The following is a 27,550-nucleotide window of genomic DNA, read 5'->3' on the forward strand; positions in this document are numbered from 1 at the left end:
GCAAAGTCCATCGGTCCGCTGTCAAACGACGAGGAAAACCCAGGATAGGACCGCCGTGCTGTCTGGACGTGCCAAGAGGGTGCCGGGGGCTGGCGTACTCCTGGCGAAAGCCCAACATTGCGTAACTTCTCCCTACGCTTCGTAACAGAATTCCACCTGTTCGCAAGTGCACATGCGCAGCTTCCACGTTTGGAAATGAATGAGGAAGGATGAGGGCGTGACCACTTCCTGCCTGTTATAGGGGCACGCAGGGGAGTGGCGTGGTCACGTACAAGGGTGCATGTGTTTTGGTTTCCGTGGCACAGTAGGTGCTGGAGATAATGATATCTCAGAAGGCAGAGCGAGACGCGATGCCAGTAGTGAAATATAACTGTACCAAATCGAAAAGAGTGACCCCAAAACCGTGATATATGAACCAAACCATGAGTTTTGTGAAGCGTTCCACCCCTACCCTACATACGAGTGCACATGGGAGGTGGACTTACTGGCAGCATTCCTTTTGCCTCGAAACATAAGTAAAATAGTTCCCCTTGATTAGTAAATTAAATAAAGCTTACCTTGCAGAGCCAACTTCAGTCCATCAATTATCTCCTGTCCTCTGTCCTGCAGGACACACTTGGAGAACCACCTGTTGAGCAAAAAACATATCAAGCCCCACCCTCTTTTCCTTCATCCTCCAATCACAATGGCTGCTACAGTTGTGATTGGAGGAACGGAAAAAAAGACGGCGGCGTTTGCAAGCCAACCGGCGGGTAGTGATATGCAGCACAGCGTAGCTCTCAGCACGTCGATTCAGTAATGTAGAATGGATGCAGGTTATTCCTGAGTCACTACACTGTAGACACCAACCTAGTCATGCCCTGGTTGAGACTGGCCACCAAAGCTCCGATGGACCTCTTCCCAGCAGCAGTGTCATGGTAGCAGTCAATGCCCACAATCATCAGATGCTTCAGCTACAGAAAAAAGGGGTTTACATTAAAAAAATTTGACCTCTCAAACCCTGCCCTCTTTTCCTAATCACAGCTGTTGCTTCTGTCTGAGATTGGAGGATAAAATTAAAAAGAGGGCAGTTTGAGATTGGCAGTGAAGGAACACGCTAACATTTGGGGAAATTAGCTTACAGTCTTCTCCAGAGACACAATAAGATAGATACCAGTTTCCTCTCTGTACGTTCAGTAGAAAGCTATCTGGCTGCATGTTAGCCTAGCTTACCACAATGAATGGAAGCGGACATGGCCGGTTAGCCTTTGGGAGCGGTGTTAGTTGGACAATGCCTAGGCTAACCGGCCATGTCCGCTTCCATTCATTGTGCTAAGCTAGGCTAACGTGCAGCCAGATAGCCTTCTAATCTAGTGAATGCACATAGAGGAAACTATCCATCTTCTTGTCTCTCTCTGGAAAAGACGATAAACTAATTTCCCCAAATGTGTGTTCTTTTAAGAGTGACGCATAAAACTGTATAAACATTACAAAATGCAGCTTAAGTTTGTTTGGGCGCACTGACTCCAACATTGTTGCAGACAAAACACATGAAACATTTATTACCCACATCACTCTGGGAGAGTTATGAGCTTCAAGCAGCACTATGATTGTCTGTGCTTTAGTTGAAAAGGCACTTCACCAAAAAGAAAAAAAAACTATGTAGATTTATTTTGTACATAATCTCAACACATCCAAAAACCAGGATTTAAAGCAAAAAAAGAAAATCCTTTTTTCAGGCCAAGTCATATTCTTATTTTAACCTCCACTGTATATATTTTTTTAATAGCGTTAGCGTTTTAACCTCTTCCACCCGTGCGGTCCATCGGCGGACCACAAATGACATCACGTCATAAATCAATCTCTCCCAGACTGTTTGACAAAAGTATCGTTTTATTTTTCAAACGTATTCAAGTATAAACATCATAACCATGTCACAACCGCATTTATAATGTATATTATCATCAATATGTTAGTTTACCAATAGGTTAGTGTTATTATTAGATAGATTTTCATTTGTGTTGTATAGTTCGCGAAAGTCGACCATTTTGGATTTGAACGTCGCCCATTTTGTAGAAGACAGACCTTTCCGAACGACACTTCCCAAAAGCCTCTATGGGGTTTCAAGCAAATTACTTCGGTATGAATTTTTTTAATATCTTATTATTCGGGATAATAAACCACACAACTTAACGTTATTGACATATTGAAGCGCAGTTAGTTTCTCTTCCCTATTTTTAGCATGTAGCAACAATTAGATTTGAAATTAGTTTAAAAATTGTGGCACCCTGATAATAAAAAAGCTACTGTACATACAGTAGATTTCATTCTGTTCTTATGCACGCCCGGTGATACTAAATCCAAATTGAGACCACTGTGTTGTAGAGCCTACTGTCCCGACTGTGTTGTAGCCTACTGTCCTGACCGACTATAGACCACTGTGTTGTAGCCTACTGTCCTGACTGACTACAGACCACTGTTGTAGAGACTACTGTCCTGACTGTGACTATAGACCACTGTAGTGGTTGTAGAGCCTACTGTCCTGACCGACTATAGACCACTGTGTTTGTAGAGCCTACTGTCCTGACTGACTATATACCACTGTAGTGGTTGTAGAGCCTACTGTCCTGACTGTGACTATAGACCACTGTAGTGTGTTGTAGAGCCAACTGTCCTGACTGTGACTATAGACCACTGTGTTGTAGCCTACTGTCCTGACTGACTACCACTGTGTTGTAGCCTACTGTCCTGACTGACTATATACCACTGTAGTGTGTTGTAACGATACTGGAATTTCGACTTCGATACCTTGAAAAGTATCGATACCATTTCGATATCAAAAATATATATATATATATTTTTTTTTTATAAACAAATTTTGCTTTTGTTGCTGGTTGATCCTCAGCTTCTCTCTGGTACTATAAGAGAAGATAAATATAACACTTTTAAAACCCTTTGTTTATCTTTAGATCACACATTTAAAAATAACTGTTCATCTCACTTCAATCATTTTAATTGCAGATGCAGAACATGGTATTTTCCCAAGCAGACAGATGTAAACACTGTAATCTGTGTTGCATGTACCTGACAAACTGAACTGTTTGTATTACAGTTAGTAACAGTTTCGATTTTTATTTAAAGATAACAAGAGCGAGCGAGAGAGACTATGCTCGGAGCATTTTAGTAACGTTACATTTTCAACAAGATTGCTGCTATTTAAACACTTCATGGAAACGGGGTAACGTTAACCTTATGTCGACTGTAGTATTGTATGACCTCGACATAACGTTTAAACGTTAACGTTACTCCGTTTCCATGCAGTAATTGTAAAAGTGGCCAGCTAAGCTAACGGCTAGCAGTAGCTAGCTCTAACGTTACAACGAATCAGCTGTTGATATTATGCACCATCAGTAGACAACGTATCATGTATTAAACTAGAGTTAATGGTTTAATGCTTCAGTCACAGTGACGTTGAAAGAGCAGCTGTCACGAACCTCTCATTTCTTTATGGAGATCCTCGTTGGCACTGCTCTAACACCGCTTGCAAATAGCATTGGGGCAGCTTTAGCTTGTCCTTCGTTGTTTACTCAAACCCGAAGTACCTCCAAACAGCACTTCTGCTGTTTTCTTTATCAACAAGCACAAGTTGCGGAGGCTCTGCATCTTCAGCTAAAATGTTTGTTTACTGAAGACGGCTCTGTGAGGGGGAGGGCTGGACTCTGAGCAGGCGGAGGGGCAAGCGTGCTCTGAACAGTGAGTCAACAATTTGAGGTAGAACACTCGCCAGCTGGTACCGATACTGCAGAAAGTATCGGTATTTCGGGAAATGAGTATCGAAACCATTTTAAATATCCAGTATCGATATTAGGGGTGGGAATCATCAGTTTCATCACGATACGATACGATATCGATTCTTTGGACAACGATACGATATTTGCCGATATCACAAAGTCTGCCACGATACGATACGATTCAATTCAGGTGCCTGCGATCGATATGAGGCGATATTATGTGCCCATTTAACACAATCAGTCACATTTAGATCAACTAAAAAAAGGCTACGGAAATATCAATTGATGTATTTATTTTTGAGCTCTTCCAGACATTTAAATGAAAAACAATCTATTGTTTTTAATACAAATAGACCTCCTGTTCACTTGTTTTTATATATTGAGCTTTAACACACACACAGACACACACAGACACACACAGTCCCCCACAGCCCCCACCCCTCCTCCTTCCAAGTCCCCTCTTCACTCTCCTGTTCTCTCTCACGGTTAGCTGCTTAGCTTTTAAGCAGCCAACGCGACGTTCATTTAGATATTTAACGCGACGTTGGCATAAAGAATGGCGACGATGCAACGCCTGTTATATGCATTTGACCCGTTGCGGGGAAAAAACTGCACAGACTTATATCTGCTCGCAAAATAGACGCTCTGTAGTGCTTTACAGCAGACGCAAACACTGCTGTAATGTGTACACAGAGTTTCACAATACTGGGCGCCGGCGGATATGACTCGCGGGGATTTTCAAAATAAGAGTATCGCAATATGAATCGATCTTTTTACGTTGCGTCGATCCTATTTGATTATTGATAATAGATCGATATATCGATCTGGATCGATGTATTGTCCCACCCCTAATCGATATGTATCGATACTTCGATATTTTTGACAACACTAGTGTGTTGTAGAGCCTACTGTCCTGACTGTGACTATAGACCACCGTGTTGTAGCCTACCGTCCTGACTCTGCGAGTCTTGTGGCTAGCTTCTGATTGATGGCGAGCTAGCACCCTTTTCCCATTACTGCCATACTGTAATTTCCTGTGGCATACGTTGCAAAAACACACCTGGCTCTTTTAGTTTTTTACACCATGAACTAAAAAGGCTTATCATACCCCGTTTCGTAGAGCCAAGCCCATCTCCATTTATTTATCACGCTTTTATCTACCTCCGACACATCGGAGCCTTCTTTTAGTATGCGTGCGTCCATGCTTATAGCATTACTAGCTCAACCGTAATCAAGTTTCCGCGCTCATATGGGCTCCGATGAGTATCAGAGGTAGAACACCACGTGAGAAATAAGTTGTTTGGTTTAGAGTTTGTCCGCTAAAGTAGGCCTAATGCAGGATTTGTGCACACTAATGATGTGAATGCGTTTCTGCTACTGGATCTACCTGCCTGTTCACTGTCTGTATGCTGAAGGTCGATCAGACCAAGTTTAAAAGAATAAAAGTGATTAATTGTAACATTTATATGTTTAAAGATAATGTAGCGTATATCAGCCTATGATTTATGGTAAAGTCAATTCCACGGGGGTGCGTCATGTAAAAAACATCTCCCGACTGAATTATTTTATTATAAGTCATATTCGTATTTTAACCTCTACTGTATATTTTTATTTAATAGCGCTAGCTAAAAGGAAAAGACAACCCGTACCATAGTCTGACAGCACTACAATTACATTTTCATATAGACTCACCGGTAGAGCCGTCGCGCTGCCGCTAACCTTTCTATAAGCTTTGTGGTCGTGGCATAAATGTCAATAAATCCATTTAGTTAGATCCAACACTGTCTGAAAGTATTTTGCGATTATTATACATTTCTGACGAACTATTAGCGTAATCCCGTCTCTTGAGTCGCTGCGTGGCCCGTGTCCATTATTGTTCGCCAATATCACACACCCAAACACCAATGACTCTGCTTGGCGCGGCAGAAATAAAATTCCCTTTTTCCTTGGCTACAAATCATCATATTATACCAGGTAACCAATTGACGGAAAATCTGTCACGACTCTGAATCAAATTGACGGAAATCTGTCTCAAAACGGAGCACTTTAATCCCTGAAAAACAGTTATGCACCGTTATTGAGTAATGAGTTGAATATGGCCTCCAGTGATGTCATTAGGGACATTGAATCCTTGTGTTGTTAACCTCTTGGCGCGCACACGTTCCCACGAGCACTTGCGTGCGTCTACCGGCTCGGGGCTGCATTTCTCGCCAAACATATATACCGTTCGAAACATCCATTTGCCACGGTTCGAACGCCACCTCACTCAACCAATTTCGTGCCTGTTCTCGAGTTACATGACGATATGTCAGGCGAGTGTCTTTTTACAGGCCGCACGTTATGACCACGACGGACTGTATACGCTCCAGAACTGACCAATGACCGCTGATGGCGAAAATGATGGTCAGCGTTGTAGCCAACGAGTGTCCGCTTCCAACGATACCCGACGTGGGGGGGCGAATATAGTAACTAGGTGACAGTTGCTCATACCTCTATGCTGGAATAATGGAATCTTGCAACCACTAAAGAAAAATATGAGTACACAAGTTCAACTCAAATTCAAACCTCTGTTACTCGATTTCATTAGCACTAAAAGTGATTATCCTTTTTTGCATTAGTAACTTCAGAATGTGATCTTTAAAAAGAGACCAGGCCCATGCATGTGCTATAAGTATAAAGCTATGCTTTGCAAAAAAAGTATGCAGTCCTCAAGTTCAAGTAAACCACGTTTCAATAAGGTAGCAGTCTCTTTAAAGGCCAACCTTCATGTTGTATTTTTGTTCAATAAACAATGTGGACTAGGCCAACGGTGACTTTGAAATTGACCCAGTTTTAGCGTTTTTAATCAAACATTTTGTCTGCCCAACACAATCACCACGCACATGGATATTTTAATCAATGGTTCATAACGTGCGTGTGTAATCGAAATGATGTCGTCACAACAGGTGCAGGGCACCAGGGGGCTCACCAGGGGGCGCTGAGAGTCACACACAGCTAGTGGCAGGCACTGAGAGCCTTGCTACTACTAGCCGAATGAAAATGTATCCGTTTCACCTAACACTATTGCTCCGTGATCATAGCCATCCATCTCTAAAGCTAACCACTATTTGTAAAAGCCACAACCACGTTACCATATTTGTAATAATGTAAATCATTGTGTCGTTGTACATATTGTGTACATCGTTATAAGCTAACATAGCTTAGCTTGGTAGCTATTGTGCTAACAACATATCCCGACGTCCGGCTCGCTGGCCGGCATGAACGCCCGACACAAAATGGTTCTCCTCTCTGTACACCCTCGTCCCCACGGGTACCCTGCCGGGGAGCCCATGGACGCGACAACGGCGGCAGCCGTAGGGTGCTCGAGCCCGCCGTAACGCTAGTGGTACACGATAGCTAACGTTACGGCCGCCGCTGTTGTCGCATCCACAAGCTCCCCGGCAGGACACACGCGAGAACGGGGGCAGACAAAGAGGAGAGAACCACTATAGCTCCGCAGGGACGGCGGAGCTATAGGCTAACGTCAGTGTAGTGGTCCCGACTGTAGCCGGGAGGACGGCGCAGCTAATAGGCTAACATTAGTGTACTGGTCCCGACTGTAGCCGGGAGGACGGCGTAGCTAATAGGCTAACATTAGTGTACTGGTCCCGACTGTAGAAGGGACGGCGGAGCTATAGGCTAACTGTGATGCACAGAGTGGGCCACCATTGATCAACATGCAGCGACGTGTAGCTTGCATGATGCGTGTGCAGTGCTTTGCCACACAGGTCTGAGAAGAGGACCTGCACATGATTTTACTCGTTCCCCACACACCTCTACATGCCCCGATCTCAAATGGTTCACGACAGTAGACATAATGCTAACGTTAGCCAGCGCCATATAACGAGTAGTACTATGACCCGGACGGGCAAGGCATAAGTTTCCTGAAGTGACGTCACGGCCGTGCTAGCGTCTGATAAGTGCGTGGACCTTTTTAACTCTTTCGGAGTGGCATTTCCGGTGTCAAATGGAAAAAAATAAATGAAATTATATACCAATGATGTAAACTACCCATAATTGATCAGTAGGGTTTAACCTGGATGTTGGGCTTCAACACGTGCCACCACCCACTTCAATGACAGAGCTCTCATATTTGCGAACGCATAAACTATATCTTAAATTATGGCTATGTGTCTAATATGGCCGTCGCTTATCAATGACTTGTTTGCAGTCAACATTGTCAAAACGGATTGTTTTTTAATCTGTTAATTTCCTTTTTATACCATTTTGAAAAACGCTCGTTTTTTGAAAGTTTCAGAAAAAAATAAAGGTTCTGTGATAAACGCCCTTTACTGGAATACACAAAACAGTCATTTTCCGGCCTATTTATGAATAGTTTTCAAATAAACGCTAGATTATCGATAGTATACGTGTACTTATGCACGCTATAGAAGCGGGCTGAAAAATCGATTATCTCATTTCCTGATCGCACACACACAGATGGCACACGCTGATATATAGGTGAAAATAGCTCCGATTATCCCAAGACTGGTAAAATAGATTCCTTACCTCAGATCAGATGTTCTCCAAAAAGATTATTCCAATTCCTGATCGCCATTCCAAATATTGATCGCGTTTATTGATCCAACGCTGGGTACTGGAAACACACGTTCTCTGCTGTTCTGGTGGTGGGCGATTACTTGGATAGTCTCCGGTTACTTGTCCGACAAGTAAAATGTGAAAGCAGGACTTTTTTCTCTCCATGCGTTTCATTCAATCCAATGGGGTGCAGTACCATCCGGAGAGACGATAGGGGGCGGTATTTTCCCTGTTCGAGTTCAGACACATCCCCACTGGTAACGCGAGGCTAGATTGATGAAACATTTATGGAAATCGATAATAAAAAAATAACGATTAAAAACGAGCTCTCTCATCGGCTGGCAAGTGTTAACGTAGATCTACGTTTTTGTCTCCATTTCTTTTATTCGCTATTGCCATTCATAATTCATCGAGGCATCTTGTGTGCATGCTGTTCTGAGTGCGTCCGAGATTGCAGACGGTCAATACCGCCCTCTAACGCCTTGGGGCCGCTATTGCACTCCATTAGAAACCATGTATTTTTTTTCTGGGCCGAGCTGAGCCGTGTGGGCGGGGTTTAAATACTCCCGACAGGACGAGCGGTCAACACCATACATCAACGAGGCTGCCCCCACCCTTCGTTCATATGCAATGCCGAATAACGTGGCACGGACTCCCGCGACCAGTACTTCAAATGGCGATCAGATAATTGGATTTTCTTTTGCATTACATCAGAGACAAGGTAAGAACACTATATATCCAATCTTGCGTTGATCTGATATTTCTTTCTCCCGCGATTGAAGCCGTCTGTGTGTGTGCCGTTAGTGGCGCGCAGGTCCAAGCCCCATTTCATTCTTGCATGAGGAGACATAACTATAATCTAGCATTGATTTCCGGATGATTAGATAATCAGGCGAAAGTGATAACTGGATTTCGCTAAAGGGGTATTTTCGCGTCTTTTCCTGGGATTACTCAGAAGCACCCAAACTATACTCATTCAAAACGGTATAAAACGTAAATGTATGGATGAAAAAAAATCTGTTTTTTGCATGTTGACCAGAAGCAACTCACTGACAATTAACAATGAGTGTTATTAGATCCATAGCTATATTTCATATAGTTTAAGCACTCGCAAACACGGCCGTCTCTCCATTGAACAGAGTGATGGCAGACAACGGCTCAATTCCCTTAACCAATGTGTTAAGACAAGGTATTACTTGTTATATACATATATACACACACACACCTCATGTCATTCAGCTGTAATTAATACAACACAATGATCCATTGTCCAATGACATCACTGGTGGCCATATTAAAACTAATATATCCTCAATTAACATAAACATTTATGAATGTATGCAACACCGTTTTATGTGCAAAATCAATCAGCCTAATTTACCTTCTCAAGCCCGTTTTCTATATCCTCCAATCACAGCTGTTGCTTCCCTTGTTCGAGAGAAGCAAATTGTGATTGGAGGATCAGGAAATAGGGTGGGTCTTGTAACGGCACAACTTACAGGGATTTCCACGCTCCACAGTTCTCCTCCCATCTTGCAAGCCATCTGCAGTGCGATCTTGGTAGCCACTGTCATGAGGGCTGCACGCTTGCCAAGGGTGCGGGCCAGCACACACTGGCTGGGGGTGGGACACTCCACACAGAGGTACTTCTTCACACTGTCATACTTATCCTTCCTGTTGCTGGGGAGAATCACTACCACCTAATGAAGAGAACCAACTAGTTCACCTACAGTTATGGTTCAAAGCATTGGGTTCTTATTACAGCCATAGTATGTTCAGTGAGTTAAAGGGTTGCAAAACATCAGGAATATTCTAAATGTGGACATTTTCTATGGGAATAAAATGGAAATATAGGAGTTATTTGATATATTTACCTTGTCATATGCAGATAGAAACATAAGCCTTTTACTATATCATAAGCATATATAATGTAAGGCAAACCCTTTTAATAGAAATATATGAATTTTTATTATGAGTTTAAATTTGTATACATTGTATTGGAGCGCTCTACACATGGGAGAATGCACTGTACATGCAGAGGGTTGCAAATAATCACAATTATAAGCAAAGATGCATTTCATTTGTAAAAAAACTAAAAGGCTTTATGGTGCAATCTGTGACTAACCATTTGGGTGTCTTGTTTCACGTTTTGCTGCAGGGCCCTCAACAGTGACTCCTGCCGATCTTCATACTCGACACTAGATACAGATAATACAATTAGGAAATATCTATCCATCCTTCCAGTTGTAAACTTGAGACTATATGGGCAACACTTATAGAGCAATGGTACCCAAACAATACATCTGCTACCAGGCCACAAGGAAATTATATGATTTGGATATTTAAAAAATATATATATATAATAATAATTTAACAACCACAAACAACTGAATAATAAAGTGTAACCTAAGTGTTATGTATAAATGAAATGAGATCCAGGTTTTTTTTCTTCATTTGAAAAAAAACTAGAAAAAAGGTCATGGGTACAAGACTATGTACATAGGGCAAGGATACAATTCACTTTTAAATGCCGTTTCTTATTGAAAAGAAAAATCGGATCCAATATTTATGGCTTAAAACCAATTTTTGACAAGTAGTTATACTGTACTTTAGATAAAAAAAATTATAGATTGTTTAAGGAATTCCAGGCCTCGATTTCCCCCCAAAAATCAAGCACTTTAAGCACTTAAAGGACCTTGTGCGAACCCTGCGCCTGGTAAACGTTAGCATGGTGTAAATTCATTACAATTTACTCAAGCATAGTAACAGACAATATTTCTGACACTGAATACATTCCCCGATAGCTGTCCCTAGATACCAAGAACATGCACATGGACCTGGAAGTGGAGCAATCTTCCATTTACTTGGGTGTGTACTTTTAGGCGAAAATATGGCTAGGGCTTAAGAGTTTAAAAGTACGAGTGCTGACTCAGTGGCCTGGTCCTAGGAAGCCATGGGCAGGAACTTTTCTCATCCACCGATTGTCATAGTAGCAGGTAAATCTAAAAATCCACCAAACACCAACTATTTTACCAGACTCTGAACAGTATCTCCAAATGATGTTTACCACCAAACACTTTTTTTTAAACCAGCATTTGGCTGGAGGCTGGTTGTAATTCTCCACCCTGAAACCGATCCTCTAGCTTAGAGAAACTCTGTCCTGGACTGAGAACTCACATGACAGCCTTGCCCATGCGGATGCCCAGAGGCCCCGAGACCTTGTGGAGAGTCTCATGGAGGGCATGAGCCTCGCCGGCATAGCGGTCAGTGTAGAACAGGAACCAGCTCGTCAGTGGCCGGGAGCTTATCAGAGGCATCCCACGCATCTCCTTGGACCAGTCGGCAGTCCGTGGATTGTAATCATACTAGGACACACAAAATTCCATCTAGTCATTTCTTTTATGCCATTTTTGGGACACATACACACACGTCTAAATCGTAGTCCTAATCGGTTTTTATTGCAGCTTGTAGCAGAGCAACCGTTACCTGGATAGGATAAAAGTATTCATTCTAAGCAATGGGCCCATTCTAGATAATTGGATAATTAAAATAAATTGTAATGTTTTCTTACAAATGTTCTTGCTGTGGTGGGCTGCCACAGATTGACTATCATCCTTGCTAATGCCTTTTTAACCATAATTTTCCATATTTCTTCAACCATAATTAATATCGATTCTTTGGACAATTATACAATATTGCTGATATCACAAAGTCTGCCACGAAACGATACGATTCAATTCAGGTGCCTGCGATCGATATGAGATATTATATGCCCATTTTGCCCATTTAACACAATCAGTAACATTTAGATTAACTCAAAATATAATTTAACATTTATTTTTTAGCTCTTCCAGACATTTAAATGAAAAACAATCCATTGTTTTTAATACAAATAGACCTGTTCTGTAAAGTGCCACGTTTTGATATATTGAGCTTTAAACTTTAAGTAAACATTTTTGGAACCTAAAACCCCTCCCCTCCCTCTCCCAAAACGTTCCTACAACAATTTATTTTATGTTGCATGATCATGTATACATTTATTATGTATAACATTTTTTTATGTTCAGTAAATACTATCAAACTCCTCTGACCTCATGTCTTTCCAAAGACCAGAGATGGGACGCGAACGCGCACACAAACAAAAAGGGAGAATGCCGCGCCCGCCCCCATTTGCAACCAAATAGGCACACTCTGTAGCCCTGCTGTAACGTCTCTTCACGCACAGGCGTTTCACATGCTACTGCTGTTGGGCATATAAGAGACTTGCCACGGAATTTTCAAAATAAGAGTATCAATATGAACCGATCTTTTTACATTGCATCGATGCTATTGGATCATTGATAATTAGATCGATGTATCGATCTGGATCGATGCATCGGCCCACCCCTACTAATCACTATCATTTTATATACCGAACGGGATCCCTGGGTAATCCTCTCTGCAGGGAGGACTCTGCCGGTCAGACTCAGAAGTTTGTTGTCAAAGTTAAGTCCCCAAGTGTTCAACTCCGCCTGTGCTTCAGCATTTCTGCAAAACAAGTTTGAGGATCATTCAGTACCAAATCACAAGTCCACAGACATATTGATATTTCTCTATCAAAGCTCAAGTCATATAGTTTCAAACCATTTAGTCCATGGGAACCTCCCAATGTGACTCACTTGTGTATGCTGCCGACGAATCTGTTGAGGCGCGACTCCCTCTGTTCCGGTTCCAGTTTGGTGTGGGTGGCCAAGTCCTTCATGATGGTGAAGTCGGCGCGCATCTTATCGGTCAACCCTGTGGGGTAAAAGAATATAGTGGATATACAGATTACGGTTTAAAATCTTGTCATCTAAGGAATGACCCAGAAACACTTAACCTATTCCACCCGACGGGACCGATACCTGCCCCAAAATGCTATCACATCATAAATCAGTCTCTCTAGACCAGGGGTCTCAAACTCGCGGCCCGCGGGCCAATTGCGGCCCGCGGGCCAATTGCGGCCCGAGGGATGATATTTTGCAGCCCCCTACTTCACATCAAAGTGTAGCGTTGATGCGGCCCGCGCGCTACTGTTTGCCGAGACGTTGCGCGAGAGTTGGAAGTTTTATTTATTTTATCACTTGTAGGCTACCATAGCGCAGGCTCATGACAGCAACGTTATGTTAGTGACTTGGTTGAAACGTGATTCCGGAGTGATATCAAGTAAAGTGGAAGGCAAACGCATCCTCGCTATCTCCTCTGACTGCGAGCAGTGCTCTGCATAAGCGGCTGGCTGCACTGCCACTGCCTGTGTCTGTGTACGGGTCTGGTCCAATCACATTCAGCATCCCGTCGCGTTCCCCCCCTCACCCACAGTCTGCGAATCAGATGCAGAGTAGGGCGGGTCTTCACGGAATGAAAGTAGTCGCTCTCTTTCAGTCCGAGTCAGTTGACAGCACATCTACAGTAAACTCGCTCCCAGTTTTATCTCCGTGAGATAAATGTAGCTACTACTAGCCTAGTTTCTAGCCATTTTCAAAGATGGTCAGTAAAAGAAAAGTCGACTGCAATTCAAAGGTGAATGGACTGAAAAATATCCATTCATCCTGAGTCCCAGCACCAAACCAATGTGACTATATGCCAAGAAACGGTAGCTCTTGTGAAGGGTGGCAATTTGAAAATAATGTATGACTGAGTGATGGAGACCATGTTTGAAGGCAAACAAAAGCAAAGCCCCCTCAGATCGCACAGCAGCAACCAGAATAACTGAAATACTGGCTGGTGATTTGATTAAACAGCTTTGTGATAGAATAAAAAAAAATGCAGTGCATTTCCATAGCTGTGGATGAGTCCACTGACACCACTGAGAAGCCTATGTTCTGAAGAACCATTCATGTTCTGAAGAACTGTTCATGTTCTGAAATGTTATTGCTAAGGATTGAGAAGATTGGATCAGTTGTACTTTTTTTTGAATGCTTGAAACCCTTTTTTTGTGGAATATTTGATGCAGCCCAGCCTCACCCAGACTCTACCTCCAGCGGCCCCCAGGTAAATTGAGTTTGAGACCCCTGCTCTAGACTGTGACATACCGTACTTTTCGGACTATAAGCCGTGGCTTTCCCCCCCATTTTTCGACCCTGCGGCTTATATAACGGTGCGGCTTATATGTGGACAAAACCCGAAAATCGAAATATTGCTTTTTTTACTGCATTGAAATGTTATTTATCTGTTCCCTTATTTGCTAAACTTAATACAACTTGTAAATGAGTTAATGTTATTTGTCCGAGAGTATTGTGTCCCAATGGGAGTCACTCTGTAGAGGTGGGAACTTAAAGCTCAATATAAGAACGGCCATGCACCACCACTCACAGAATCGAGAAAGAGCAATCAATCCGTCAATCCTTTCCGTGTCCGGGCCGGGTGAGGTTTCCCGTGTCGAGTCAAATTAAGCCACAGGCTCCACTCCTTACATATGGTAATTAAACATTAAAACACATGCGGCTTATAGTCCAGTGCGGCTTATATATGTACACATCATTCAATTTAGCTTCTGCGCGGCTTATAGTCAGGTGCGGCTTATAGTATGAAAAGTACGGTAATTAGTGGTTTTTTCCCCTAACGTATTCAAGAGTAAACATCATAACCATATCACAACATCAGTCAGTGTATATATTCAGCAATAGTTTGTTTACCAATAAAGTGTTAGTGAGATGTGTTGTTGTGATCGCGGATATCCACCATTTTGAATTAGCGGCCGTCGCTGAATGATTGAGTCATTTTGAGAAGAGGACATCCAGAACTTTCAATGAGCGTTGGAATTTTTCCGAACAGTCAACTACACTTCCTGGCAGATTCTGTGGGGGGTTCAAAGTTCAGCGTTCTGAATGAATTATATCAATAACTGTTATTATTTTGCATGTTCTTGGTATCTAGGGACATCTATGGATCTCAGGGAATGTATTCTTAGAGTCAGAAATATTTTGTCGAACCAAAAGGAGAATATCAATTCTTTTTTTCCCTTCTTCTTTTACTGTGAATAACACCATGCTAAAATTTACCAGACATGAAACATTGCCACTGAGCTCATTCAGCACCTACTTGAGATCACGTGAACAAGAAATCTAAGCAAATGAATAAAGTGCAGATGATTTACAGGTTTTGTAGATACAGTACTGAATTCTGCTATCCGGACACATGCAGTTTGAAATATGAATATAGAATATCAGGCCTATAAATTACCTTATTATGGCCAAGTCACACATCTATGGATCGGGCCAAATCTCCCCTTTACAATGGCAGAGTTCAATCTGGATTTAGTACCACTAGGCGCCCGACAGGGCAGCAAAAACAGTTAATGAAATCTACCGTTAAGTAGTTATTTTTATATAATGTAAATTTCTCCACCATTTTTTCAGATCAGATTGCAACACGTTTTTTTGCTAGACGTTCACAGAAAGGTAAAGAAACTAACTTTGTTCTATTTTATGGCAATAATGTTCAGGTTTGTTCCACCCGTGAGATATGATACCGAAAATCACGGACAGGGGATGATTGACAGGGGCTGGCCTGAGCTGGGAAGTGTAGTTTTATGAAATTCTTGCAACAACAGTTAACCTATCCATAGTATTGCAGACATCCTGGCAGGCAAACGGGAGTCGATTGCACCACGCCTTATAAAGTGCAAAATATTCCTAGTTATAGACAGTGTCCTAGTTATAGACAGTGTAAGTATTTACTAAATCAAGATTTAGTCATTACTAAATCCCAATGGGTTGCACCACACTAGTTATAATTACGTAGAGCTTAGTAACTACTAAATATTTATACATAGCCCTAAGGTGGTGTAAATCGTAAATTTATATAGCACTTTTATCCAAAGCGCTTTACAATTTGTTCCTCACATTTTACCCATTCACACACCGACGGCGGAGGCAACCATTAAGGTGCCAACCTGCTCATTGGGAGCAATTAGGGGTTAAGTGTCTTGCTCAAGGACACTTTGACAAGCAGATTGATTCACTGGTTTCTATCAGTGATGTCCAGGAATCGGATCGGGAACCTCCGGATTATCAGACGACTGCTCTACCTCCCAAAACAGTCATGTAAGTTATAATTTATACAAAAATAACCATGCCATAACGTTAGGTTATGACTATAACCAAGTTCTGTTAGTTAGGGGCGATGCTTGGCATCGCTACTGCACTATCTCGCGTACGTGCATGCGTACTGAATAAACCACAAATGTACCTCTAATACCAGTATTAGTCTGACCACACCCCTCATCAGCTTACCTTCATAAGCAGGTGTGTGGTCACCTGCTCTCCTCCTTCCCAAGCTTTCACCACAAGGTGAGGACAAGGGCTGCAGCGGCCGTCCGATGCCAAGCATCGCCCCTAACTAACAGAACTTGGTTATAGTCATAACCTAACGTTCTGTATCGTTAGTGGCTTAGCTTGGCATCGCTACTGCACAAGGGAGGCCAAGCGGAGCCACTTGGCTGACAAATACACCCCGCTGACAGCCCCCCAAAACCATCAGAACAGGGAGGGCCGAGCCCCCCCGACCCCCCCTAATGGAGGGTAGCCCCCCTATTAGGGACGTCACGGGAGGGCGACGGACCCGACCGTGCGAAGAGGCACTCAAGCAACTCAACGCACAGGGTGAGCAGACCGTGGCTCGACCCCACGACTACACACACGCACAACCCGCATGCCACCCGGGAACGAACGGAGGAACAACCTCGTTACTGCCCCCAGAATCACGGGGTCAAGGGCAAACCCAACCCCGTGGCAAGGCCGTAGCAGCGGAGCACGAAGGAAGACCCAGACCCACCAAAAGGACTGGACTCCCTAGAATGGGGGCCCGGAGAAGTCCATGATGCCAGCATCAAGACCCCACCAGGTGGGCACGTAGTGCCCCGCCCCCCACATCGCCAGCGTATTCGGACAAAGGCCCCTCAGTTACTGCACCTGGTATTCCCAGGCGGAACCAACCAGGCCAGAACCTGCCCAGCTTCCGAGATCGGACGAGATCGGGCGTGTTCAGGTCGGTATGGCCGTAAGCCGAGCGGGCCCCGTCCCCCCAATAGCACACCGCCTGGCACACTGACCCTGCAGAATAGGCAGTCAGCATGGCCGTAAGCACACAAAAAAGGTTAACCAACGGAAGCAGGCAGCGCACCGGGGAAAAACCAAGCAACAGGCTGTTAACCCTAGCCTGGAGACTGCGGACGAGACAGGCGCCAGAGGGGACAGCTGAACACAGCCGCCCCGGCGGAAGGAGCGTAAGCTGGCGGTGTTGCATGACCAAGCCTCCATTTAACAACCCCCACCCAGAGGGGTCGAGGCAGAGAAGGCTGACACGATTGGCAGACGTCATGAACGTGCAGGGGCACCCTCAAACGGTGAACCCGGGAGTTGACACTGCTCCAACACACCAGGGAATCAACCACCTCGGTGTTACCCAATGCGGTGGTTGTTCCTATAACCCCTCAAGAAAAAACTCCAAAACACACCTGCGGGTATACACCGGCTATACCGCAGTACAAGTGTTTCAGTTTCCAAAAAGGGTTAACCCAGGCCTACGGGTCGCAAACATCACTTCGGACCGGGCCTGGCGGTACGGGAAGCACAGGGTCACCAGAGGAGGTCAAAAAACCACCCCCACAGGCCCCTCTTCGCCATGCGTGAGAGAGGAGCGAAAAATAATGGAGAACCAGCCCCTAAGCACACCGTACCTGGTATTCCCCGGCGGTCTCCCAACCAAGTACTAACCAGGACCAACCTGTGTAGCGGCCGAGATCCGACGAGATCGAGCGCGTACAGAATGGCATGGCTGTAAGCCATGACGACAGTGCTGAGTAAAAACATACCCAACCAGGGTCTCCATAGCGCTTAACCCTGTGACACCCAGACCGACCTGGCATTTTTCCCCCTGAAAAAAGCCCAAGTCCCTCAGGGTACCAGAACAGCAGATCTGCATCCCCGGCGGACGACGGGTTCAACCGATCTGGACCAGCGTGACCAGAACCAGTCCCGTGCCCTAACCACGCCGACATGCCTACTCCAGGAGAAGGGCAGATATGCGTGTTGATCTTAACATGAAAAGAAGGCGCCACCCAGACGTTCGGACGAACCGCGCCTGGTGGCCCACCCCAAGGGCGTGAGACCCCACTACATATGTTCAGATCCATCCCGTCATCATCCCCCAGACATGAACGAGAATCCGTCGACAACCCACCCAGGTCATGGGATGTGGTCGCCGGAAGAGGAAAAACCCCCATCTCAGTTGCTTTATAAAAACGCTGTTTCAACCACAAGCAACCAAGGCGTGCCAGTCAATCGCCTGTTTACAGCGAGCTAGCACTATACGTGCGTCGGGACACACCCCCATCAATGAACAGGCTATTTAGACCTGTCATTGAATCCCCAAGGCGCCCAGGGGAACGACAAGAGGGGTGTGACACTCCCTAACTCCAACACTTCTGGAATAGAAAGAAGGAAGCATCAACAGTATGTATCCCAGTCTACACAGCCGGGGTAAAAAATGTTCACATTTTTACATCCCACCACCCTCCCATAGGAAAGAGACGGGGATCCCCAGAGAGACTTCCCACGCGAGCTGTACAGATTGAAAAGAATATATTGCACCTTGAGCCATGTAAAAAACTGGTTTTAGGGCCTCCGGGGAAGAGGCACCGAACCCATACACACTCAATAAACGAATTGAATCGAATATACATACAATAGAAAAGGACCCTTCTAGAGGGTCCACTCACTTTGACAATCTGAGGAGGAAGGCTCTGTACTCTGATGGAGGCTTCCTCACATGGAAGAAGGAGTCCGAACTCACAGAAGGCCTGAGTAGGCGCTTGGTGAGGAGGAGCCCTGACCACCCCCCCTGAAAACAGATCCATCACATGGACCTGAACAGCACACGGAAGTCCTACCAACAGAGACGCGTGTAGCTTTATGCCAAGCAAGCAGTGCAAAAACTTACCGTAGTGGCATGCAGTAATGCGCCTTTCATTTTCCGCCGCCCAGCGCCCAGGTCGCGCGGAAATAGGCTGTCTATTGCCATTCTCTTTGACAAACTCTAACCTTAACCAGCTCCTTAACAACGCCTAAACTTAACCGTTCTAACCTTAACCAACTCCGAAACAATGCCTAACCTTAACCATAGAAATTATATTGCCATTCTCTTTGACAAACTCTAACCTTAACCAGCTCCTTAACAGCGCCTAAACTTAACCGTTCTAACCTTAACCAACTCCGAAACAATGCCTAACCTTAACCGGCGAAAGAATACACGTTAAAAAAAAATCACGTTAAAAAATATTTTCGATGGGATTCGAACTCGCCAGCAAACAAGCCATAGGATCCACAGCCATGTGTCCTTGCCAATTGAGCTAGTGCCAGATAGTGAATAAGAGGCGGTGACATATATATTGAGCTCCAACCAAGGCGGGATCTCATGCGCATGCGCGGGCACCTCGCGCGAGCACGCCGGCGCACGCACGCACCTGAGCGAGCACGCCGCCGCCGGTGCACGCACGGTAGCATTTGTCTGAAAAGAAGGGCGCTTTACCGCACTAGCGTGCGGTGACGAATGCGGAAGCATTTTTGCACTGCTTGCTTGGCATTAACGTACAGGCAACAGAGACGCGCACGGTGACGTACTCTATGGCGGGGGAATTCCTGCGGTGCACACGCCCAATATACCAGGCCGTGGGACCAGGAACCCCCCCCCCCCGTAACGTGCCGAACCGCCACGTGACGGGAACCTTGAAGGACAGGGGGTGTACCCCTGACCGACAGAACAATGGGGAGAGGAAAGGTTACCAGTTCACCCCTTTACGACCCCACACCCATGATACGACGTAACGACAAAAAGAGAATATGACACAGTCATAGTCAGCTCTATGAAGCGTTTCACAGCTCCACACAGCGCACGAGCTAACCTGCTATCTGATTTTTACTAAGGAAAAACACAGAATAGAGAGGGCTCTAAGAACCCCGGTCCAACATACACATGTGCTTCTGTGGCCAGTACAACCCAGTTGTAGGTCACATGACACACACAACCCATCATCACCTACAAAAAATGGCAAAAACACTCAACAGAGGAACGCCGTTTTTTTCACAATGAGAGAATACATCATTCTTGATTAGTATCGACCACAGGCCTTGCTAAGCACACATGACAGCAACCAAACCAATTTCCCTTTAGGAAATAAGTTTCTCCAGCAGATTTAGCACAACCTCAGCAATCAAGCTGAGAGTTACATCGTATCCCTACCACACAAAAGACACAATTAATGCACAACATGTCTGATAGGAGGTGACAAAGTCCCCAGGGAACCGGGGGGGGAAACACAATCCTCCTATTTTACCCTCAATACGGCCAGTTAAAACAGGAAAACCTGTTAATGTGTGAACTCACTGTTCATTGTCATTACAGTCTGAGAAAGAACATTCTTTTACTCACTCGTCACCAAGCATAGCTTCATAGGTTAGTTGCCTTAGTAGTGAGTACACGGTACACATAAACACCATGATGTTTCTCACACAACAACCAGATCAATACATCACGATCTGCACGGAGAAGCTAACTGCCAGTGACAAAAACAGCTCACACACAACCCGCAACGTATCCCAAATGTATTGCAACAACACACGTTTTGGGAAAAAACACTGTTATTCACAATACATTTAGCAAGGTAAAACCAGAAGACGTGTTATGAGGTCTGGCCAACCCCGTACCTACCCGGAACGCAGATCAGCGAAGTGCAGTCACAAGACACCGTAGAACACAGCCGTCCTGTGTTGTTCGATCCGGGCAGCGTCGCCGCTCCACCAGTCGCTACAGTCCTCTTTGTTGACGCAATCCCCGTCTAGGCTCAGGCAGGGTCGACGAACATCCCCTGTCAAGGATGACGTCGTGGTCAAGAGTGTAAAACATGTTAAAATCAAAGCACGTTCAACAGAATAGCATCAAGCTAACGGCTGCTCCAACCGTTCGGGTGCTATTGCTTCCGCTCGCGAGACGCCGATCTACAACGCACGCGATCAGGAGCGAGCTCCCGGCGGCGCGCGAGAAGCCAAGCTACCCCGCGCCAGGCCACCGACCGGCTAACCGTAAGCTATGAACATGTAAACAATGACATAACACTCACCCAGACAGGCCGCCGTTCTGAACCCTCCTCACTTTTTAAGAGAAAAGAGAAAACAAGACGTCAACACCGCTTCACAACGGTGACATTACCACGTCCGGCGGAATCAGCACAGTACCAACTGGCCTGTATAGCTGACTTTGAACATGAATCTGCCGCTATCGCACATTACATGCACATATCCCCTCGTGAAGGAATACTCTCATTTGGATATGAAAGATGGGGTCTTAACACGGTGACAGAGAGAATCCACTCGTCCAGAACACACAGGGATCACCAGTGTCAATGGTCGCGGCCCACTAGTTAAAACTATAATGGTCGCCAGACCAAGGCCTTCTGTCGCCTAGACGGCTAAACAAAGGACCCTAGCCTGGGGCCGGTTTCCATAAACTTTGTCAAGTAGCCCCCATAGCACTAACAGACAAGTGGAGCCCGCCAGCAAACACTACTCACCCAACCTGGAACGCACCGCTCCTCACAACAGCGGCATGTCCGACAGTTCAGCTGTGGCCTGACAGGTTTCACCCCAACAAACACAGCAAGGAACTGCAGTTGAGAAGCATGCAGCGGCGTGCTCCCAATACGAAAACCGGTGGAGGGTTTGTAGAATGATCATCATCTTCTAGACACTCCAGTACGAAGACAATATCGCCGTATTTTCTCGAAAATAGTGAGAGAGAAAATAAAGATATGATGTCAACGTATCCTTGTCCAAGCTGTTCCTAATCCAATTTCTTCCATCATGGTGTCAAGTGTGGGGATCTACCGAGGCACCTCTTCCTTGTGGTGAAAGCGAGAAGGAGGAGAGCAGGTGACCACACACCTGCTTATGAAGGTAAGCTGATGAGGGGTGTGGTCAGACTAATACTGGTATTAGAGGTACATTTGTGGTTTATTCAGTACGCGTGCACGTACGCGAGATAGTGCAGTAGCGATGCCAAGCTAAGCCACTAACGATACAGAACCATGTATATATATATATATAAATATGACCATCATTATATAATCGTAAACACTTATCTACGTATGTGAGAAAGCTTACAACACACTATAGTGGCTGGCTTGAGAGATGGACCTGAGATACTTTAGCTAGCTAGCTATGTTAACGTTAGCTATAGCTAGCTAGCCAAAGCCATGCCAGTTAAAATTGGTAGCTAATGTTACATCGATAACGGTGTCAAGTGTTTCAGATGGGAAGGATGTTAATCAATTAGCTTGCAGTCTTACCATTTGCTGCTGCTAATGTTAGCTAGAGACAGCAGTGTTAATGTAGCAAACTTTACTAGGGGTTTAGTAAAGAATTTTCTTGAATTTAGTAATCCCTTAAAACAAACTGGTGCAACCCAGTCCATATGATCATATAACAGGCAATACTAATAAACGACAACCGTGGCCATAGAGCTGCGTTCATGGCATTGCTTGACGATAATTAATTAATACATTGAAATGTGTTAAAACATAAGGAGGTGAGCTCTGAGTAAATTGGTACCCGTGAGGTAGCAGAACTCTGGCACAAGCAGGGCGGGTCCAGGAGGAGCGGCACCAGCAGGTCCAAGCTTCTTCACATGGCTGACGAGCAGTACCTGTTGTTTATCAGTGACGTCCAGGCCATATTGCTGGAAGGCAGATAACAATAATACATTGTCATAGATGTGAAGTAGGGGTATAGCAATCGCAATGCATCGATCCTAAGGTGACGATTCAACTGCATCGATATGAAAATGTTTGAAATAGATTTTTAATAGGTCGATTTTGTATTGACCTATAGTCCATTCATGCTGAGTGAATCAGTTCCCCCAGCAACATTTGCGTATTCAACATTTTTGGGAGGAATTAACTGACTTAGACTAAATCAATGTTCATTTTCAATAATCCATCAAAATAATGCTTTGAACCAATACCTTGATAGGATTTAATTGCATTTGTTGTTATTGCCGACTGATTTCAGTACCTTCACATTTGTATACACATTCCACAAAAAAAAAAAAGTACCATCTGAAACTCTGGTTTGTCATAATCTTCTATACAAAGTAAATCATTGAGTTGGTAGCCTTTTCATGTAGTAATTAAAAAAAATCCAGATTTTCCAAAAGAATAATTTTTTTTATGAATGAGAAAATTCATGTTTTATCAGAAGTTCATATAACACGCCCCCACAACAACTCCGGCTACACATTTCATCCAGTACAACAAAACCTACGGTCTTGTAGTATTCCGTGAAGGAGATCTCAGAGGCTCCCCTCGTGAACGTGTTGTTGGGAGTCTGGTCCCACGCGATGTCATCGATCCTGTAGGTCTTGTTGTTATACCTGAGGGGAGGAAATATGGTAACCCTAATAAGGAAACTTTTAACATTTACATTTGGTCATTGATCGGACCGGACCCTTGGGGAATTCGAGCAATATAGCAGCATGGGGGAGGTATGATCTACTAGAATGGTACAGTATGTCAAAAAGAAAGCTGAGGGAGCAGAGGAAGGCTAACGGTGACTTCTCTTGTGTGGACACTGGTGTAAGATATTCTACATCACGACCATCAGATACAGAAAGATTGACAAGGAATACATTGATTTCATCGCTTAGTTGCAGCATTTTTCATCCCATATAAATTGCTGGGGGATGGAACGCAATCAATAGTGTCAGACTTTAGCATAATTGGCTTAATCACCTGGAACCACAACACAGCACGATAATGATATACTTAAGCATTAAATGCATGGAGTCAAATGTCTAGTCATCATGCTGTCCCTGTGCACTATATGTAGTCCTATGTCTACTATACCACATATCTGTAAGGATGTTTAGAGAACAAATGCATCAAGGCTTTATACATGCTCAGAGGGGAAGCTGTTAGATGCCAACTAGATGACGCATGCGCACGCACACACACGAATTCCGATGTAGGTCTCACTTAGTCAGAACAATGAGACCTATCAGCTCCTTGGTGCAGGCCTCGCTGAAGCGCTGGCCCCCATGCTGCTGCCTCAGGTTAGCCATGATGGTGAGCACCGTCTCACTGCGCAACACCTTGTGGGTCACATCAGTACACATCATGATGCCCGACTCGTACTGGAAAATGGTGCTGGTGAAGCCTGGCCAGATGGTCAACCTGGTGAAACACAGTGAACCAATTGCAGGGTTTACACAATATACAGATCGATTTTCAAAAGGAACGTAAAGCAGGACATGGGCAAAAAACAGACGGATGCACTTTGACCTCTGCTCTTGGCCCAACTTGAGCCATTCAGCTTGGCTTGTGTCGGTTATTATAGTTTAATGCATGCACAATGGATGATGCTTTCAATATTTCCAAACAAGGTTCTATTATGTATTTATTACAGTAGTTTTAATTTGATCTTCAAAACATTTATTGATACTATGGCGTTTTCAGCTTTTATCCCCTTGCAGGACAGCATGAGAAGTTTCTTTCAGGTGGCTTCTGAAAGCGTTCCCCAGGTGTTGGCTGGTCACGGGGCGCTAAATGCACAAACCAGATAGTATTAGAGCCATATGAAATCCGCGTTCACGGAATCTACAAATAAAAATGGAATAGACTGTAAACGTGGAATATTGCAGAATTTGCCCTAATCTGGACTGAAATTCCATGTTCGGGAGAACATGGTGCAAAGCAAACACGACCGGGGACGCTACAGCGTGTTAAACACAACACGCAGCAATATCCAAGCGTCTAGCTGCTTCGGTGTTAACGTTAACGTCGCAAGAAATTCCACACTAAGCCCTAAATTCAGAGCAGCGCAGTATCCTAATGACTTTTATATGACCGGCGATAAGGTGTTTTGCAAATTCTGTCAACATACCGTGGACCGGCAAAACATGTGCGAAGATCACTCTCCAAAAGCCATGTCAGGATAACGGAAAAACACTGTGCTTCCCAACACACACCAGCACTCTAACGATGATCCCTGGTGATCACAATAGATCCAGCTAGAGGGCGAGGCTAATCATTGACACTATTGTGATTAAATAGCTATGTAACGTTAGGACATAGGACTATAGATGGAAATTATAGCTTCTTGCTAAATCTGGTGCACCAATCTATTCGTTTAATGCAAATTATTGTCAGTACACACTGTCCTTTATAAACAAAAGGTGCCTAAATTATGCATTACTATATTTCATCACAATAGAATAGATATAGCTAGGCTACTTACATTGTGATAATGTCAGTAGTAGCTAGCTGTATCTATTATTTATACTTTAAGTGTATTTTTATTTTGTCACATTATTTGAAAAATAGTGTAAAATTGAACTGTATTTCTGATTTGCAGCACTTAAAAACATTAAATGGACTGTTATATCTTATTAAATTGTGGACATCAGGGATGCGATTGCGCCTTAAGAAAAAAACCTGAAAATGTTTTAAACAATCCTTCCTGAACATTTTCTAAACAATCATTTTTATATATATATATATATATATATATAATTTGAATAAATGAACACATTTTATTTGTATATATTTGTATAACTGTTCACAGGGAAGAGGAAGGTGGGAGAGGTAAGGGACAAAGAAAATGAATCAAATATATCAAGTGTCCCCCTAAAAAATGTAAAGGGAGTCATCTTGACCCCTCCTGGCTCAAACACTAACATTAGGACCTTATCTTTTCTTCTTTGCAACCAGATTGTGCAACACCTGTAACCGCCTCCTCTCAAAGTCTTGCCTACTGCGAAGGGCTGCAGTTGGACTAATGGACTCTTTTGCTCTCAGGTCGATTTTGAGAATGAAGGTGGTGACATTTCTCCATCTCAGCTTCTTGGTTATGTCTAGGTTGGCTTCTGTACCTCATGCTTGAGAGTTTGATGTTTCTACAGAGCTTCACATTAACTGGACAATGCTTGCTCTCCCTTGAGTGGTGTTGAGTGGCAGACTGCAGCACTGCTTGCAAGTAACCTTCCCTGGTTGGTCAGTTTTACAAAAGCAATCCAGTGTTAAGTGTGTTTCCTATTGTGTTGACGTCTTTACAGCATCTCACGCCACTCAACAAAACTGCTAACATTATCGATAGCCAATGAAAATCTGTTATGCAAGAATAGCAGGTCTGATAAGGGGACCCTGATGTAAACAAGACGAAAGTCTTTCTCTGGTCTGCATCCCCTTAACAATTGTGTGTATTGAGCTGTACTGTATTGTACCCATTCTGCAATCTGTTAATAAAGTTTTCAATCAATCAATCAATCAATAAATGTTGCTTTCGCGTTTCACTATATATATATATATATATATTTTTTTTTTATTGTGATTTTAGGTCAGAAAAACCGGAAATCCAGTTAAAGGGAAAAAGCACATCCCTGATTTATTCATTCCCACTTATTAGACATTATTTCTGACAGAATTCTGAAATATTAAAACTGAAAAAACTAAATTTGGAAAAAGAATTGATGGAATTTGGGGGAAAATCTAACTGATTTCATATGGCTCTTCTACCAGATAGCCAACGTTCTTTTGAAAATAGATTCCAAAAACAAGCGTAGATTGGGTACCACTTGCGTTATTTTCTAAATGTCCTGGATTTGAAGATTTTGGTTGGTGAACGCAGTAAATTATGTCAACTAGGCCACAATCCTGAAGCTGAAGATTATTCTTACTAACAAATATCACAACATGTCAAATGACCGCAAGTCTAAAACCTATTTTTGTTCAATTCCCAAATGAATTTCCTTTATTTTCCCACAATTTGCACTGGAACCCGTAATGCGAGAACCTGCGAATAGTCGACTAATCGGTCGAAAGGAGCCGTAGTCGACTGCCAAACTCGTCAAGTCAAATGCATTTTTTTTTATAAAGATTATACATTTAAAAAATATATATTTAATCATTCTTTCCAAAAGCAAAGAGGCCTAGAAGCATGGCTAACTCTAAAGGCGCACATACCAGCGAGGCTAACTGCCTAAGAAAACGGGCACAGAGGCACTGAAAGAGGATTTCACACACTAGACGACATATCAAGATGTATCCATCAGTGGACCAATTGCATGCTTTCGCAGAGGACAAGAAGCCTTTAGTCGACTTCAGACATTAAGCACCCCCCACAGCCAGGGCTCCAGAG

General features: G+C 43.9%; 1 protein-coding gene across 1 annotated transcript in view; it reads right to left on the reverse strand.

Annotated features, from left to right (window-relative positions):
* Positions 1 to 27,550, reverse strand: part of piwil1 (piwi-like RNA-mediated gene silencing 1) — a gene marked incomplete at both ends in the record, with an annotated part of 49,536 nt that overhangs the window by 11,486 nt on the left and 10,500 nt on the right. Inside the window, 10 exons of the mRNA XM_084307799.1 lie at positions 558 to 628; positions 850 to 953; positions 9,848 to 10,048; positions 10,474 to 10,546; positions 11,526 to 11,713; positions 12,761 to 12,875; positions 13,007 to 13,124; positions 22,970 to 23,096; positions 23,681 to 23,789; positions 24,391 to 24,588. Of these exons, the coding sequence (XP_084163925.1) occupies positions 558 to 628; positions 850 to 953; positions 9,848 to 10,048; positions 10,474 to 10,546; positions 11,526 to 11,713; positions 12,761 to 12,875; positions 13,007 to 13,124; positions 22,970 to 23,096; positions 23,681 to 23,789; positions 24,391 to 24,588 (1,304 nt within the window). The remainder of the gene's footprint in view (positions 1 to 557; positions 629 to 849; positions 954 to 9,847; positions 10,049 to 10,473; positions 10,547 to 11,525; positions 11,714 to 12,760; positions 12,876 to 13,006; positions 13,125 to 22,969; positions 23,097 to 23,680; positions 23,790 to 24,390; positions 24,589 to 27,550) is intronic.

Source organism: Notolepis coatsorum, assembly GCF_963971535.1.
Source record: "Notolepis coatsorum genome assembly, chromosome: 1".
NCBI classification, from domain to species: domain Eukaryota; kingdom Metazoa; phylum Chordata; class Actinopteri; order Aulopiformes; family Paralepididae; genus Notolepis; species Notolepis coatsorum.